Source organism: Galeopterus variegatus, unplaced genomic scaffold (assembly GCF_000696425.1).
Source record: "Galeopterus variegatus unplaced genomic scaffold, G_variegatus-3.0.2 Scaffold3514, whole genome shotgun sequence".
Taxonomy (NCBI): domain Eukaryota; kingdom Metazoa; phylum Chordata; class Mammalia; order Dermoptera; family Cynocephalidae; genus Galeopterus; species Galeopterus variegatus.
Window position 1 is genome coordinate 306912 of NW_007729625.1, and position 15953 is coordinate 322864.

The 15953-nt window shown below is 42.6% G+C and overlaps 1 protein-coding gene across 2 annotated transcripts in view; it reads left to right on the forward strand.

The window, feature by feature from the left end:
• SMAD9 (SMAD family member 9) overlaps window positions 1-15397 on the forward strand; it is a 29637-nt gene extending 14240 nt beyond the window's left edge. Inside the window, exons 4-5 of one of the 2 annotated variants that reach the window (XM_008585319.1) lie at window positions 7365-7621; window positions 14767-15397. In XM_008585319.1, coding sequence (XP_008583541.1) covers window positions 7365-7621; window positions 14767-14910 — 401 coding nt within the window. In that variant the 3' untranslated portion in view covers window positions 14911-15397. Of the gene's footprint in view, window positions 1-7364; window positions 7622-8329; window positions 8582-14766 lie in introns of those variants that run through there. The other variant, XM_008585320.1, reaches the window with a different exon arrangement.
• Window positions 15398-15953: the final 556 nt, after the last annotated feature.

A 15953-nucleotide genomic window follows, 5' to 3' on the forward strand; every position in this document is an offset into this window, starting at 1 on the left:
AGCATGGCTTCCTGGAGCATCAGCCTGCGTGAGTTTGCTGCAAAATGCACTCCTAGGTTAGCGAATAAATTAACTTGCACTGCACAGTTAATTCACAGAGATACAAAGATTTTAGAGATACCCATTTCATCTCACAAATATTTACTGAGCACCTACTCTCAGACTGTCTGAACACTAGGGAGGCAGCAGTTAGAAAAAGACAAAATCCCACCTTCCTAGATTGCATACTATTAGGGAAAGAGAGACAGGAAATATTATAGATAGTATGTCAGATAGAGAAAAACAAAGCAGGGAAGAGGATGGGGAGGGGGCATGCTGTACTTTAGACCCAGGGAGCAGGGAAGGCCATCCTTTGAAGGTGGCATTTGAGCGGAGAGCTAGACAGGGAACTGGCAATGCAGATATCTGGGGGAAGAGCTTTCCAGGCAAGGGAACAGCGAGTGCAAAGGCCCTGAGCCCACCTGGCGTGTTGTGAGGACCAGCAAGAAGCCAGTGTGTGTGTAGCAGAGAAAGGGGACAGGACCAGGCTGCCGGAGCCTTGAGGCCATGTTAAGGGCTGTGGCTTTGACTCTGTGAAATGGAAAGATAGCTTTAGGTTGAGGAATTTACAATCTGAGTTTACACCTTAAAAAGATCCTTTGGCTGTTGTATCGAGATTAGAATTGGGAGGAAAGGATGGAGAATATCCACACACAGAAAAAAATTTTTATTTTTATTATACTGATGACCGATTTCCGCCCTCAGTAGTTATCAGTTAGCTTTGAGGACACTTCTGGTTTGAGTTCTTTGTTACTTAAAAAGAGCTGAAATGGCTGGTCCTCCTAAAGGAAGTCAGTGTCGCCACCCTGTCAGCACTGCCTGCACTCGAGTTGTGTTTCTTTTGTGGTGATGGTTTTTGCAGATTCACCCAGGCTCTTCCACCCTGCTGTCTAACTAATGGGACCCACGGTGAGGTGTTGGGGCTGGTGTGAAGCATTTATTCATAGCCATGCAACAATTAACTGGTGCAAAGGGATTAGACCTATTATTGTGACCTCACTAGCAAGGTGCTTTAAATAGCTACTAACCAGTTAACACTAGCATACCAAAGGCTACTGCTTAAATAGCAGAGGCAAAAGCTTGAATAGCCTGGAACACTGCTTTCTAATGTGCAGGCTATCCATATTCTTCCTTGAAACCTAGGCAAACCACTTGAACACTTTCCAATGAGATGCTAAATAATGATAAAAACAATGATGACAGCTGTCCCCACTGATGACCTAATGTGTGTGAGGCACTCTGTCATGCACTTACACAAACCACTTGAACACTTTCCAATGAGATGCTAAATAATGATAAAAACAATGATGACAGCTGTTCCCACTGATGACCTAATGTGTGTGAGGCACTCTGTCATGCACTTACACATATTATTTCTAATCCTTATAGTAACCTTACAACTTAGTTTATATTAGTCCCATTTTACAGCTGAGGCAACTGAAACTCACAGAGTCCAGTAGCTTACACATGTTCAGACAAGTGATGCCAGGGATTTGCACCCAGGACTCTGCTGGAGTGGACGGATCCTTCTCCCTTTTTATCTTGGCACCTTTCATACTGCACTGTTTGTAGAACTGAACCTCTCGAAATGGAATGAAAATACCTATCATATGCTGCGGCAGTGGTATGTTGTAATCAACTCTGCGGTCTTGAAAAAGGCCCAACTAATAGTAGAGTGCTGAAATTTACAATGGTTGATTTTTGAAATGTAAATCAGATATTTTATGTTTTTCTTATGAAAACATCATGCTAGAAGGGAAGTACTGCAGTGAGAATTACACACAGCCCCGAGTACCTCCATGGGAGGATTATAGGGTCTTCACAGAAAAAAGACAAAAAGCCACTGACATACAATACTGATACGTGACTGCACAAAATAACACAAGGACCAGTTCCCGATGATTTGGGCATGATGTAACAGCCAGCCTAGATAATTGGACGATAATACTTGCCTGCTTTCTCGGAGAGGCTTTTAAGATGGTCTGAATTTCCAAATAATTAGGCAAACCACAGCTTTGAATTGACTGCACAAGCAGAGGCCTTGAGGTAGGGTAATGCTTCTTAGAAATGCATGACTTAATGTAATCATAATCAATAGTACAACATTTCTGAGCACCTATGATTTCTAATGTGACTCAAGTTACTCTGTTAACCCTCATAATGAGCCTGTGCCAGGTTCCTGGTATGAATCAACACTTTGAACAAGACAGGCTCATTTCTGTTTTGCAGGTATAGACAGGTGGTATTTGTCCTGCCTGGTATCTGTTCTTCCCTTCGTGGGAGAAAAAGTAGGTAACTGTGGTCATTCCTGAGGCATTAACCCTGGTTATTGAACTTACTGAGGTAAACCAAGACTATCCTGAAAATAATCATCACATATTCCAAATCATTGAATTGTTTTTAGAATTAGTTTTTCACCTTTTTATGAATCTTTGTTTTCTTGCATGTCTCAAGCTCTGTAGGATTCTAGTAATTCTTTCTGTTTTATGAACAGAATTATCCTGATGCGAAGGTTTGGCTTGTCAGTTCCTTGGACAGAGGATCTGCACTTCTGCGGGCAATTTGGATTGTTTCCTTTCCCAATGGATTTAGTTTCTCTGTCTCAAAAGACCTCTTCCATTGTGCCATTGAACTTGTATAAGGCTTCTCATCCTTAAAAAAGCAAATCCTAAAAAATGTTTTAACAGAGGATGTCATCCTATTACAGTCATTAAAACTTGCATCCTTGATTTAATATTTAAAGGAAAAAAATTCCAAGGAAAAATAATTTAAGTTGCAGAATACTTATCCTGAGAAAATGATCACAATATATTACTAAATGAAAAAAATTTTTTAGAAACATCCTGTAGATTATGATCCCAAAAAAGGCTGGAAGGTATATAACAGATGTTAACTTTGATTATTTATGGGCTATGGATTAGTGGCTGACTTTATTTTCTGCATCTGTATTTTCTAAATTTTATCTCATGGGCTTTCTTGCTCATGTGAGGATGGCTTGGGACACAGTGTAAGGATGCTCTGGGAACACTGTGGCAGTGGCAAGGGAAAAGTCTCATGGTGCAGCCAGCCCAGAGTGGCCGGGTGTGTGAGCGGCAGTGAGGGGACACTCAGTGCAGTGCAGTTGTGTTCACTGTATTGTTCAGAGAGACTTAGTCTTCATGTACAGATTTGGGGGACCAACCTTGCCACCAGCCCAGAGGTGACTGTGTGGATTAGGAAAAGATGCCCCTTCCTCGAGAGAAATTACTGCCATCTGCTGGAAAAAATACTGTAATAATTACACAAAGCTTAGAAGACAATGAGGCAAACCCCAGAGTTGTGCAGTGCACAGCTGCAGGCACAGTCCTGTGGAGGACCCACCCCCGCCCTCTGACCTAGGCCCTGGTGCAGATCTGGGAATCTATTCTTTTAAATATTTTTTAATCATATATTAAAACATTTTCTATTGTGAGTAATTTCTAATACAAGCAAAAGTAGAGTGAACAGTGTGATGAGTCTTCCTATTACCATCTCCACCTTCCGTAATGAGTCATCTGCGCCGTCCTCTTTCCTCTGCCCCTCCACGGTATCTTTACTGGAGAACTTTACAGCAAATCGCAGACTTCATATCCTTTCGCCCATCTATTTGTGTATACAAGGGTACTTCAAAAAGTTCATGGAAAGATTCATCTTATCTTTAATTCTCTTTTTCCACAAACTTTCTCAAGTACCCACATGTATCTAAGTATATATATAAGAAGTTTTTCAAATACCACATTATATCCAGAAATACGTACTTTCTTAAAGCTCCAGGTGATCCTGACGGTCAGCCAGATTTTAAAATCGCTGTGCACAGGAGAAGGCAACAAAGGCCCGAGGAAGGTCAATTACAAACTCGGAGGAAGGTGTTTCGTTTGTTCTGGTGAGTGTAGGTTTTGTTCTAAGGAGAGTGCAGAGGCCCCAGAGTTCTCTGAGCTGGGCAGTGACGTAATGAGCCCTGCCTTTTATGGTGGAATTTTCCCTTCCCCCCAGTCAGGAGGGGCTCCATGGACATTCCTTCCACTTTGGGACACCGACTTCCTCCTCTGACTCTTAGTAGATTCCAGAGCATTGAAACACTTTCCCCAGCCTGCCTAACCTGCCCTCCGCCCAGTCTTTCTCTGTCATTCAGGATTAGAGAAGGACACCAAGGTCATGTGTTTGGAGCTCCATACCTATGGCCAGCTGCCAAAAACAAGAAGAAGAACCAAAGCCACAAAACAAAAGATGAGAGAAGGGTATTAAAAGGGGGCACACTTGCAGTCTGATCCAGCAGACCCAAATCAAACTCAAGGAACTTCTGGTCCAAATTCACCGTCACATGGACTCCAAACTCCTCAGTCTCATAAAAAGTGAGCGTTGGTCACACACACATGGAAAGATCAGATAAAGAAAGACACAGCGCAAGCAGAAATGTAGTCCAAGGTATGGGCAGAACTTGCCAGAGGATCACATTGCCTGGGTTCTCATTGTAATCTCAGGAGATACTTTCTTTGGGGCATTTACCCTTATTTCTAGGAGTTAGAACAGGCTACAGGGTTGTAACAGTAGCTTTGTTTTCTACTTCTTTCTCTAAAGCTTCTCAATTACAACAACATTTTAATGGCATAATTTATTTCAACAATAATAGGTATGATGTCACTTTTAAGCATTTTATACAGAACCTCATAATGTAGGCTGTGGTAAAATTTGCACATGTTCATTTTTTCCCAAGTCATTTAAAAAGACATAAGAGAGTTCACAAATAATGACCTTCAATGAGGTGAAATTCTGAAGTAGATGTAAAAACACATGAGACTATCTGCTAGTGTTCACAAACAGAATAGGATTACGAATTCTATGAAACTCTTGTCTGAAATAGTTGTCAGGTATCACACACTTTAAAATCAAGCCCTTCCCAATTCCAGGGATTGGTGTGTAAACAGCCTGAGCTTCTGATCCAGTGATTCCCATGGTGTGGCAAAATTAGGTGCCTCACCTGGGCCTCACCCCAGACCTGCTTATTCAGTGATCTGCATTAATAGGCCCTCCAAGTGGTTCAGATCCAAGCTAAAGTTTGAGAACTACTCTCCTACTCTGTGGTGATCTGGAATCTGATACATATGGCTTAAAGCCACTATTTTGGACTACCAAATGGATGCGGATAAAATCATTTTCCTGCCCAACTCTTTAGATGCTGCTGTCTCTAAGCCGAAACCAGGCCTACTTCACCCTGGAAGTTGGACTTGGTCCTCTCAGTGTCCACAGCACACTCCATGTGCTCACCCTGTTGTCTCTGCTCCCTCTTCTCTTTCAGGATGCTGAGCTTCTACCTACCTGGCCAGGAGTGCAGATAAGACCTTAATAGGACTGAAAACCACCCTCTAGGGCTGGCCGGTTAGCTCAGTTGGTTAGAGCATGGTGTGGGTAATACCAAGGTCAGCGGTTCATGATCCCCATACTGGCCAGCTGCAAAAAATAAAAAGAGAGAGAGAGAAAAGAAAACCACCCTGTAAGTAAAGACCAGAGTCAGATAACACAAATCTTATCCATTTTGCGTAATAGGTTCTGGGAGGATTATATATTTGAAGGTCATTCAATTCAAATACCTGCTAAGCCTTTAGCAGCCCCACTCTGGCTCTTTCACCACCTGCTTTCCCTCTTTTAAAAACCCACCCCCAGCCAGAGGCAGGCCCTCCCCTGGGTGTTTACAGCTCTTCCAGGAGGCGGTGGTTGCGTTTTGCCCCTGCCCCGCCGCCAACACAAAGGTCCAGCCAATTAGGAGCGTCCGCGCTGCCTCTGCCATGGGTGTTGCTCAGGAGAGTGGATAATGGAGGTGAGTCTCAAAGAGAAGGGACAGGAGGGCTGAGGAAAGGGAGGAGGGGACCGATCAGATGTAGGTGGTGATGGCAGAACCTTGGCCTGCTTTATCTGTGTGACTCTGGGTCAGTTTCTTCCGAGTGATGTGGTTGGAATACATATACTCAAAATTTTTCTTTCCTAAAATTTTATTAAGGGAAAGAAGCTGGAGGAAAAACAAACGATAAAAGTGGCAGAGGGGAGGGGGTAGTCATATATAATGCAGAATTGCCTAAAGCGCTACTTAGAACCTGACAAAGAACCTCTAAGCAGCTATACCAGTAATGTTTTCTAAATTCAAAGTTATGCAGACTGGGGTCTGAGAAGCCCTGGAGGTCTGTAAGTTCTATCCATTAAGTTTTGTATTTCATTGTGAGGAGACCCAAAATATATTACTATAAGTATATTCTGCATCATTTCTATGAATACTTTTTAACTTTATGGTGATTGTATTTATAATCATGTTGACATCTAGTGGTGGGCAATTTTTTTCCCCCATTAAAAGTTGAAGAAAAAATGCTCTGTTATTTAATATTCATTACACTAGAACTTCTTCATTTTATCTAGCCCCAGTCCCTGGCTATAAATTTATGTTGAATCTCAAACCTGGATATTTAGAGGGAAAGAATCAACTAAAACTTAATTTGAAATGAAAATCAACATGAGCAGCAACATTCTCACGATGCTTTTTTGGACTTTAATTCTGAGAATGTTAGATAAAATGATATAATCTACATTTTGCATGTGAGTTTTTATATTATATATCTGCAAATGTGGTAGGGATTTCATTGTTCAAAAGTAAAAAGTAGACATTATTTATATGATTTACGATAGCACGTGATAAGCTTTTAAATGAAATAGATCTCTTTAAGATACTTATTAAGAGAAATAGACTTATAACTGTTGGTAAAATGAATTTTAAACTCCATTTATTGCTTCCTCTGAAGTGGGTTTAGCATATGCACTTAAGTAACATTTTCATAATAATAACTGTGTCCAATTTTAATTTTTAAAATTTGTATATGCAGATTCTGATACTGGCCAGCTGCAAAAAAAAAAATTGTATGTGTACATGAAGGAATAATTGATATTTTTTGCATGATATATTAATTTTGTTTCTAATATTATGAACCTTATTTTTGGAACAAATAAGCGTGAGATTGAGAGAGTGATGGGAGGAATCGTATATGAGAGCCTATTGACTGGTTCTTGGGAATGGTTGCAGCATGGATTGCAGTCATTCTAGCATGGGTTGCAATGCACTTTTAAATGGACTTGTGGAAAAAACACAGATTGTAATTAAAATAAAACACATGGGTGTTTGGGTCACACATCTTACTCATCTACGATTGGTGATGGGAAAACAAACCTGGCAGTAAAGAGTGTCATCTCCTGAGGCTGCAGGAGGCACTGAGAGGGGACGGGTATGAAGCAGCGTGTGCAGGAAGGCTGTGTTTTTGCGTCTGCAGGCGTGCACTTGTACTACGTTGGGGGAGAGGTGTATGCCGAGTGCGTGAGTGACAGCAGCATCTTTGTGCAGAGCCGGAACTGCAACTATCAGCACGGCTTCCACCCAGCCACCGTCTGCAAGATCCCCAGCGGGTGCAGTCTCAAGGTCTTCAACAACCAGCTCTTTGCTCAGCTGCTCGCCCAGTCCGTTCACCATGGCTTTGAAGTCGTTTACGAGTTAACCAAGATGTGCACTATCCGGATGAGTTTTGTTAAGGTAAGGAGTGCTTGCTTTCAGATTATGAAATGGAAAATTACAAAAAAGCACTCTTTGGTTGATGTGGTGGATTGACAGCCAATTCAGGTAGACAGCATTTTTTTTTTTTTTTTGGAATCCTATTAATAATGTTTAGGAAGAGCTCCTCTGTGAGTGAGAACTGTCTTGCTTAGCAGTTATATGAAACTTCTTAAGCATATTACTTTTGGAGGAAAAACAAGTTAAGGTAGCTGTCTGGTTGTTTTGAATGCAGAAGATAAAGTGACAATAATAATTTTATAGGACTAAATGCTACAGAGGTTAGAGCATGGAGTTATAACTCCAAGGTCAAGGGTTTGGATCCCCCATACCGGCCAGCTGCCAATAACTAAATAACCAACTAACTAAATAAATAAATAAAGCAGAGATTTTCCCATCCCTCAAATTGCCAAGCACTATTATGACTCAGTAAATGTTGGTGAATTTACCTGAATTAAATAAGACACTCTTTTACTCTTAGAAAGCATATAGGCAAATGGAGGAGATAATATTTATAGATAAGCTAAAAAATGAACAGAACTGGCTCTACTATGAGGCAGTATAAATTAAGTGCTATTACAAACATAAAGCGGGATAGAAACATGAAAGCGGCTGTGAATAATTCTCAGAAAGTAGTATATGTTCTGTTAATGAATATTTGTTGAATTTCTCAAATTAAATGTTATTAAGGTTGCTCTGAACGTTGGAGAACCAAGGAAATTACTTAGAGGAAGGGGAAAATGACTGGGCTTGTACGTTGAAGCTGAAGGCGTCGTTTTTGTCATCTGCTGTTTCATCTGTTGCAAAGCACTTGCAAATCATTCTAATATTTCAGAATCTGAGCTTGTTTACCAAACTGGGTACATGTGACACAGTTTTCACATTGTCACAAAGCCATCCAAGGAATCAGTATGGTTTGTTCCAGGTTTTTTTCACAGTAAATTTTATTAACCCTTTAAAGTTATTTTAAAAATACTGCCCTATTTTTCTGTACTCAGATAATGTTTTTTATTATATTTATAACTTAAATAATTATTTTACAAATAAGAGCCAATAAAAGTTTCCAATTTTAAAAAATAGCTTCTTGAAACCATTTCTCTTTCATGATGACAAAGTAATTTTATTCAAATTCACTATTTTAAAAGCATTTTACATGTAAAGCAACAAACATATACCTGAAAATCTTTTCAAATGTTCTGTTGTTTTTGAGCCAGCAGAGGGCATTAAATTGCCGTTAATGAAAAATCGTGTGAATTGTACAGTTTATTTTTTTAGGTCTGTGCTTTTAAAAGTAGGATGAAATATGAATATCTCATAGGTAATTACTTCACTGTAATATAAACTTGCATAGAAATCTGATTTTCCTAAGATCAGATAGATATATTTCTCAGATATTCATCATTTAAATTTAAAAAGCTACACAATTCACAGAAAACAAACTGCTACTAATAGTACAGGACTTTTTTAAAAAAATAAATACTTAGCAAATATGTTTAAAACATTGCAGATGACTAAACACTGGTGGCTACTGTGGGGGGGGGGTGATAGACTAGATCATCTTTAATGTCTCTGCTGTGATTTTTACTGATTCTAGGACTCATTTATTCAGTCAGTCAACAAACATTTATTGAGCACCTGCCATGTGCCAGGCCAGGCACTGTTCTAGGTGCTGGGATTGGTACTAGTCAGTTTTCTGTTGCTTACAACAGAATGCCCGAAACGGGGTGATTTATAAAGGAATGAAATGTATTTCTTACAGTTTTGGAAGCTGGGAAGTCCAAGGCCCAGGGAACAAATCTGGGGAGGCCCTTCTTCTTGGTATGGGCTCTGTACAAAGTCCTGTGACATGGCAGGGTGTCACCTGGCAAGAATGGCGAGAGCTATAGAGAGCTAACCTTCTCACTTGCTGTACTTGTAAAACTATCAGAACCGTGCCCATGACAGTCCATTAAACCATCAACCCATTACTCCATGAATGGATCAAGCCATTCACAAGGGCACAGTTCACATGTCTTAAGAGTTACTAAGAGGACTCTGAAGAAAAGAGTCCAGGAAACAGACCAGCTGGCCTCAAGACAAGGAGAAGAATCTGGAAGCCACAATGAGAAGCAAGGAGAAAATTCCTCACCTCAATACACTCAGTGGTCAGGAAGTACATGAGAAAAACAGTGAACTGTTTGAGAGGGCTGCAAGGGAATCTGTGTCCTCAGGAGAGAGCCGGGTCTCATGCATCGAGTACTAAGTTATATTCTTTCAAGTCACCTTGAATGCTGGAATTGTGAATACTGAGCCATTAATCACCTCTTAAAGGCTCCACCTTCCACCACCATATTGGGGGTGAGCTTTCGACATGAGCTTGTGGGGGGGACATTTAAACCACAGCATTCTGTCCCTGGCCCCCCCAAAACTTATGTCCTTCTCACATACAAATACATTCATTTCATCCTCATATCCCCAAAGTCTCAACTCATTCCAGCACCAACTCAAAAAGGTCCAAAGTTTCATCTGTGAAATTAAAACAAGTTGTCTACTTCCAAGATGCAATGGTGTGACAAACATAGGGTACATATTCCCATTCAAAAAGGGAGAAATAGGCCAAAAGAAAGGGATAACAGGTCCTAAGCATGTCCAAAACCCAGCAGGGCAGGCATCAAATCTTGAAGCTGGAGAGTAATCCACCTTGACTCCATGTCCAGCATCTTCTACACAGTGTTGTGGGGTTGGGCTCCCAAGTCCTTGTGCAGTGCTGCTCCTGCAGCTTTCCTGGACTCAGCCCATGCTTCAGCTTCCTCAGGCTGGCATTGGACACTGGTAGCTCAACAATTCTGGGGTCTCAGTGTTGGTCCCATTTGCATGGCTCCAGTTGGCATGGTCTTGGTGGGGTTTCTCTGCTGCAGCTTCAACTCCATATTTCTGCTTAGTATTGCTTTAGTGAAGGCCGTCTGTGGTGACTCTGCCTTTTGTCACAGATCTCTTCCTGGGCCCTCAGGCTTTTCCATACAGCCTTTGAAATGAGGGTGGAGGCTACTGTGCCTCTACAGCTCTTGCATTCTGCGAACCTTACAGTGTGGATGCCTCCAAGGCTTCTGGCTTGTATCTTCTGAAGTGGTGGGTCCAGCAGCACCTGTGGCCAATTTAGCCATGGCTGGGGCAACTTAGAAGTGCTGTGCTTGAATGCAGGGAGCAGCTTCCTGAGGCGGCCCGGGCAGTGAGCCCAAGGGGAGCACTCTGGGCCTGTTCCCAGAAACCATTCTGTCTTCCTAGGCCTCTGGACCTGTGATAGGAAGAGCAAGGTTGAACATCTCTGAAATGCCCTGAAGGTCATTCTTCCATTCTCCTGATGACCCCTTTTCTCTGTCCTGATCTCCTTAGCAAATGAACACACTTTTCCTCTTCTGAACATACTTCTCCACTCTTTACGTGGCCAGTCTGAGAGTTTTCCGATTTTTTACCCTCCACTTCCCTTTTAATTATAAATTCCAGCTTTACATCATGCTTTTGCTGCCATAACTCAGCATAGGCTAAGTAACCATGCAACTGCCCGAATGCTTTGCCGCTTAGAAATTTCTTCTGTCAAATACCCTGGTTCATCATGTTTAAGTTCCACATTCCATAAAGCACTTGAACACAATCTAGCCACATTCTCTGCCATTGCATAACAAGGGTGACTTTTGCTCCAGTTTCCAATAATCTCTTCCCATTTCCATCTTCCTCAGAATGGTCTTCACAGTCCGTATTTCTGTCAGCATTCTGGTCACCATTATTTAACCAATTTCTAAGAAGTTCCAGACTTTCCCTGGTCTTCTTGTCTTCTAAGGCCTCACCAGAATCTAGGCTTTCTCTAGCCTGCTCCTCCAAATTCTTCCAGCCTCTGCCCATTATCCAGTTCCAAAGCCGCTTCCACATTTTCAGGTATTCATTATTAGCAACACCCGACTTCTGGGTACCAATTTTCTCTCAGGGTTCTGTTTAGTCAGGGTTCTCCAGAGACACAGAGCCAATAGTGTATGTGTATAAATACATGAGAGGAGATTTCTTAGAGGAATTGGCTCATGCAATTGTGAAGGATGAGGAGTCTCACAATAGGCCGTCTGCAAACTGGATGCCAGTAGCATGCATGGCTCAGTCCAAGTCTGGAAGCCTCAGAACCAGGGAAGCTGAAGTTGTGATTCTCAGCCTGATGCCAAAGGTCGGAGAGCCAGAGGTGCTGCTGGTGTTTTGGTGAACCAAAGGCTGAAGAGTCTCGAGTTTGGATGTCCATGGACAAGAGAGAAGAGTCCATCCCAGCTCCAGTAGAATAGAGTGAGATTTGCCTTTTCCTCCATTTTTGTATTCTCTGGGCCCCACGGATCAGATGGTGCCTGCCCATATCGAGGGTGGGTCTTTCCCACCCTGTTCAGGCTTATGTGCTAATCTCTTCTGGAAACACCCTCATAGACACACCCCAAAATAATTCTTTACCAGGTTTCTATAATTCTTTACCAGGTATTCCTTAATCTAATCAGATTGACACCTAAAATTAACCATCACAGCTCCTTCAGTGATTACTCACAGATCTGCCCTCCTGGAACCAGTATCCTAGCAGGGACAGACCGTAAACAGCAGTCATAACTAAGAAGGTGCCGGGAAAGAGGAACTGCAGAGCAGGAAAAGGAACTGGAGTGCTGTGGGGGTGGGCTGCAACCCAGAGTAGGCCTCATTGCAAAGGCGACAGGCAGCAGGGACTTGGATGGAGTTAGCCATGGGGCTGTCTGTGGGGAGAGCAGCAGAGGCAGAGGGAAGAGCGAGCACACACCCCACGGCAAGAGCATGCCTGGAAATTTGGAGGAACAAGGCGGCCATTGAGACTGGTGCCTACTCGGTGCGGGGAGGTGAGGTGAGAGCAGCAGTGGGGAGGCAGGGCCACGCTTCCTAAGCCACTGCAGGGAGTGTCGCTTTCACTCTTAAAGAGGTGGCGAGCCTTCACAGGGATGTGAGTGAGGGTTTTCATGATCTGACTTTTGTTTTTATTTTTTGCTCTTATTTTTTCAGCAGCTGACCAGTACAGAGATCCAAACTCTTGAGCTTGGTGTTAAAACACTGTGCTCTAACCAACTGAGCTCACCGGCCAGCCCCCTCCAACTTATGTTTTTAAAGGATCACTGTGACTGCTGCATGGAGAATAGACATTACGCAGGCAAGGCTGGAAGTAGGGAGACCAGTTAGGCAGCTATTGCAGTATTCAGGTGGAATGACAGTTGCTCCCACCAGGAGAGTTTCCAAAAAGTTATCAGAAGGGGAAGGATTCGGAATTGCGAAGGCAGATTAGGTGGAGGGTGTGAAAAAAAGAGAAGAGTTTAAAAGATTAATTTAATTTTCTTCACCCAAGATGGAGAAAATGCAGGCAAATACGGTTTGGAGATAAGATTAAGAGCTCAGTGTTAGGGTAGTAACTTTGAGGTGTCTGTCACACGTTCACGTGGAGACGCTGAGCAGGCTGTCAAAGTAGGGAGAGGTCTGGGCTGTGAAGTAAATCGGGAATTGTAGCACGTGGGTGGTATTCAACTCCATGAGTCTGATGAGCTCACCAAGGGTTTGAGTTTAAACAGAGAAGACAGGGGGTTCTAGGACTGAGCCCTGGGATATTTCAATGTTAAAGGACTGGGGAGAAGAGAAAAAACCAGCAGAGAAAACTGAGAAAGACCAACCAGTGAAGCAGGAGCAGGACTGAGAAAGTACATGTGGTGCTTTGGAAGCCAGCAGAAGACAGTGCACTGAGGAGGGGACAGAGTGATGCGCTAGACCAGACACCGCCCACGTAACACGAAGACTGGGCACTGATCATTAATTTGAGTAACATAAAGGTCTTTTTTGATCTTGGCAAGAACAGTTTTGTCGAAGGCTGGAGTGAAATGCTGATCAGAATGGACTTAAGAGAGATAGGAGGAGAGGAACTGAGGCAGCCAGGGCGGACGCCTCTTTTCAGGGTTTCTGCCAGACAGGGCTGAAAGACCAAGGGCAGGAACTGATGGCTGGTAGGCCAAGAGAAGTATTTTGAAGATGGGAGCTGTTTCAGCATGTTCATGTGCTGATGGGAATGATCTAGTAGAAGCAAAAGATTGTAGGAGGGAAGGTGGAGGTTGGCTGCAGTGATGTCCCAGGGAAAGCGAATGAGTCTAATGCATAAATGGATGGACGGGCTCATTTGGAAACAGATGATTAACCTGAGGTGAGAGGTGCAAAGGCTCAGTGTGTGGGTGCAGGTGCTGTGGAAACTCTCATTTCTGGTTGCTTCATTTTTCTCATTAAAATAGAAGCTCATGGGTGGCACGTGTGGATGGGGGAGTAGGTGTTAGAGGCTTAGCGGGGAGGAACGGGAGTGGAGCAGTCAGCTGGGGCGGGGGGTGGGAGAGCACAGGCACTGGAGGAGCAGGGTGTGACTGCCAGCTGTCATCAAACCAACCTAGAGGTTCATTCATGGTCACCAGTGTGAGGTGTGACCAGGCAGTGTGGTTGTGTTGAAATCCAATTTTCAAAAACTGGAGAATTACTGCTCCCAATTAAAAAAACTACTTTGCTAGGCTGTGATCTTCCCCCATTTTAAAACTAATTTTTCATTGATGTATAACATATAAAGGAAAATATGCAAATTTATTTATTTATTTTTATTTATTTATTTTTTACTGCCTCTCCTATGAATGGTGATAAATGGGAAATTGTCACATGAGCCAGAGAGAGAGGAGAAACAAGTTTTCATAATCAACCCCGAAAAATAAGAAGCACCCTCCAGTTCTCTTTACAACTTTCAGGTCCAGTCACTGGTGTGTAGTGAGTAACCATTTGGGGCAAAACACTGTCTTCAGCATGAAGGGGGTGAACATAAGGTGGAGTTTGCTTCCCTTGTGGGAGGGAAAATGATTTGCCATGTGACTAGAGCCCCAGACTGTCTCTGGGTCCACGTATTTCATTGTGGACCCAGAGGGAGTGACCGATGGGGGCTCATCTGAGGGTGTCGCTTGGTGCAGGGCAGGAGCTGCTCCGGTGGGTGCTGCGTGCCCTCTGCCCCAGTCCCAGGAGCTGCCTGGTGGCTCTGGAGGCTGACCGTAAAGTCCGACTTGGTCACTGTCGGCTCCCTTCTTGCTTTTCAGGGTTGGGGAGCTGAGTACCATCGCCAGGATGTTACGAGCACCCCCTGCTGGATCGAGATCCATCTTCACGGACCACTGCAGTGGCTGGACAAAGTTCTGACTCAGATGGGCTCTCCACATAACCCAATTTCTTCAGTGTCTTAACAGTCACATCTTCAGCTCCACTTCTATGGAGTAGATGCTATTGCAGGCAGTGGCTTATATCATTTCAGATTTGCAACTAACTGAAATTTCTAAGTACATGTGTAAATACATATAATGTACCCTATTCATATTTTTATCACCATTTGTTTTGTGCTTCCTAGTTAACCTGGTGCCAGTACAGTGAGATTAGAAAAGCAGGGTTTTCGTGCCTATGCTGTAATGAGAAGCGGCAGCATTTGTGGAAGGAAACAAATGAACAACAGTGTCAATAGTATTTGAAGGTGCTGGCAGAATAAAAGGCAGCTGCAACCAGCCATGTCATTATAAAGCACGTTGTGTGGCTTAACAGAAACATTGCAGCTGTTTATAGAGCAAAAATCGGATGTCCGTAGCACTAGGGCAAATAACACGTTCAGACAAAACAAAGCAATCAAACCGATGTAGTTTCAATGATCTCACTTTTAGTGCTGTGGGCGAGAAAAAAAAATCAAGCCTTGAACATGAATTATTTGAGATAAACCACAAAACTTTATTTTATTTCTGAAGTTAAAATACCTGTAGCTGGACTACTGTGCTGATATTAACGGTACATTTTAAACAAATTTAAACTATGATTGGAAAAGAAACTGTGAAGTCACATTGCCTCAATCTACCACTGAAAAAAAAATGAGTCTAATATGAGAAAATAAATATGAAAACATTAAATGAGCTGAATTCCCAAATTACAAGATAAGATCAGAACTTAGTCCAAGAACCACCCAGGGAGACTCCTGCTTTCCACATAGACCAGAGCCCCAGATTGTCTCTAGGAATATCTGGAAATAGATTCCCAAGAAAAGTGATAATAATTTTATATTCCCCTATAATTACTGGGGAACAGCAGTACTGAATAATAGAACATCTTTAAAAAATATATGATATCATAAACCTATTTTTATTTTCCTGTGGGTGATAGAGGAAAATCCCCCAAATTTCTAGGTACTTTCATATATATACAAACACATGCGCGCGCGCGCACACACACATATATATATATGCGCTAA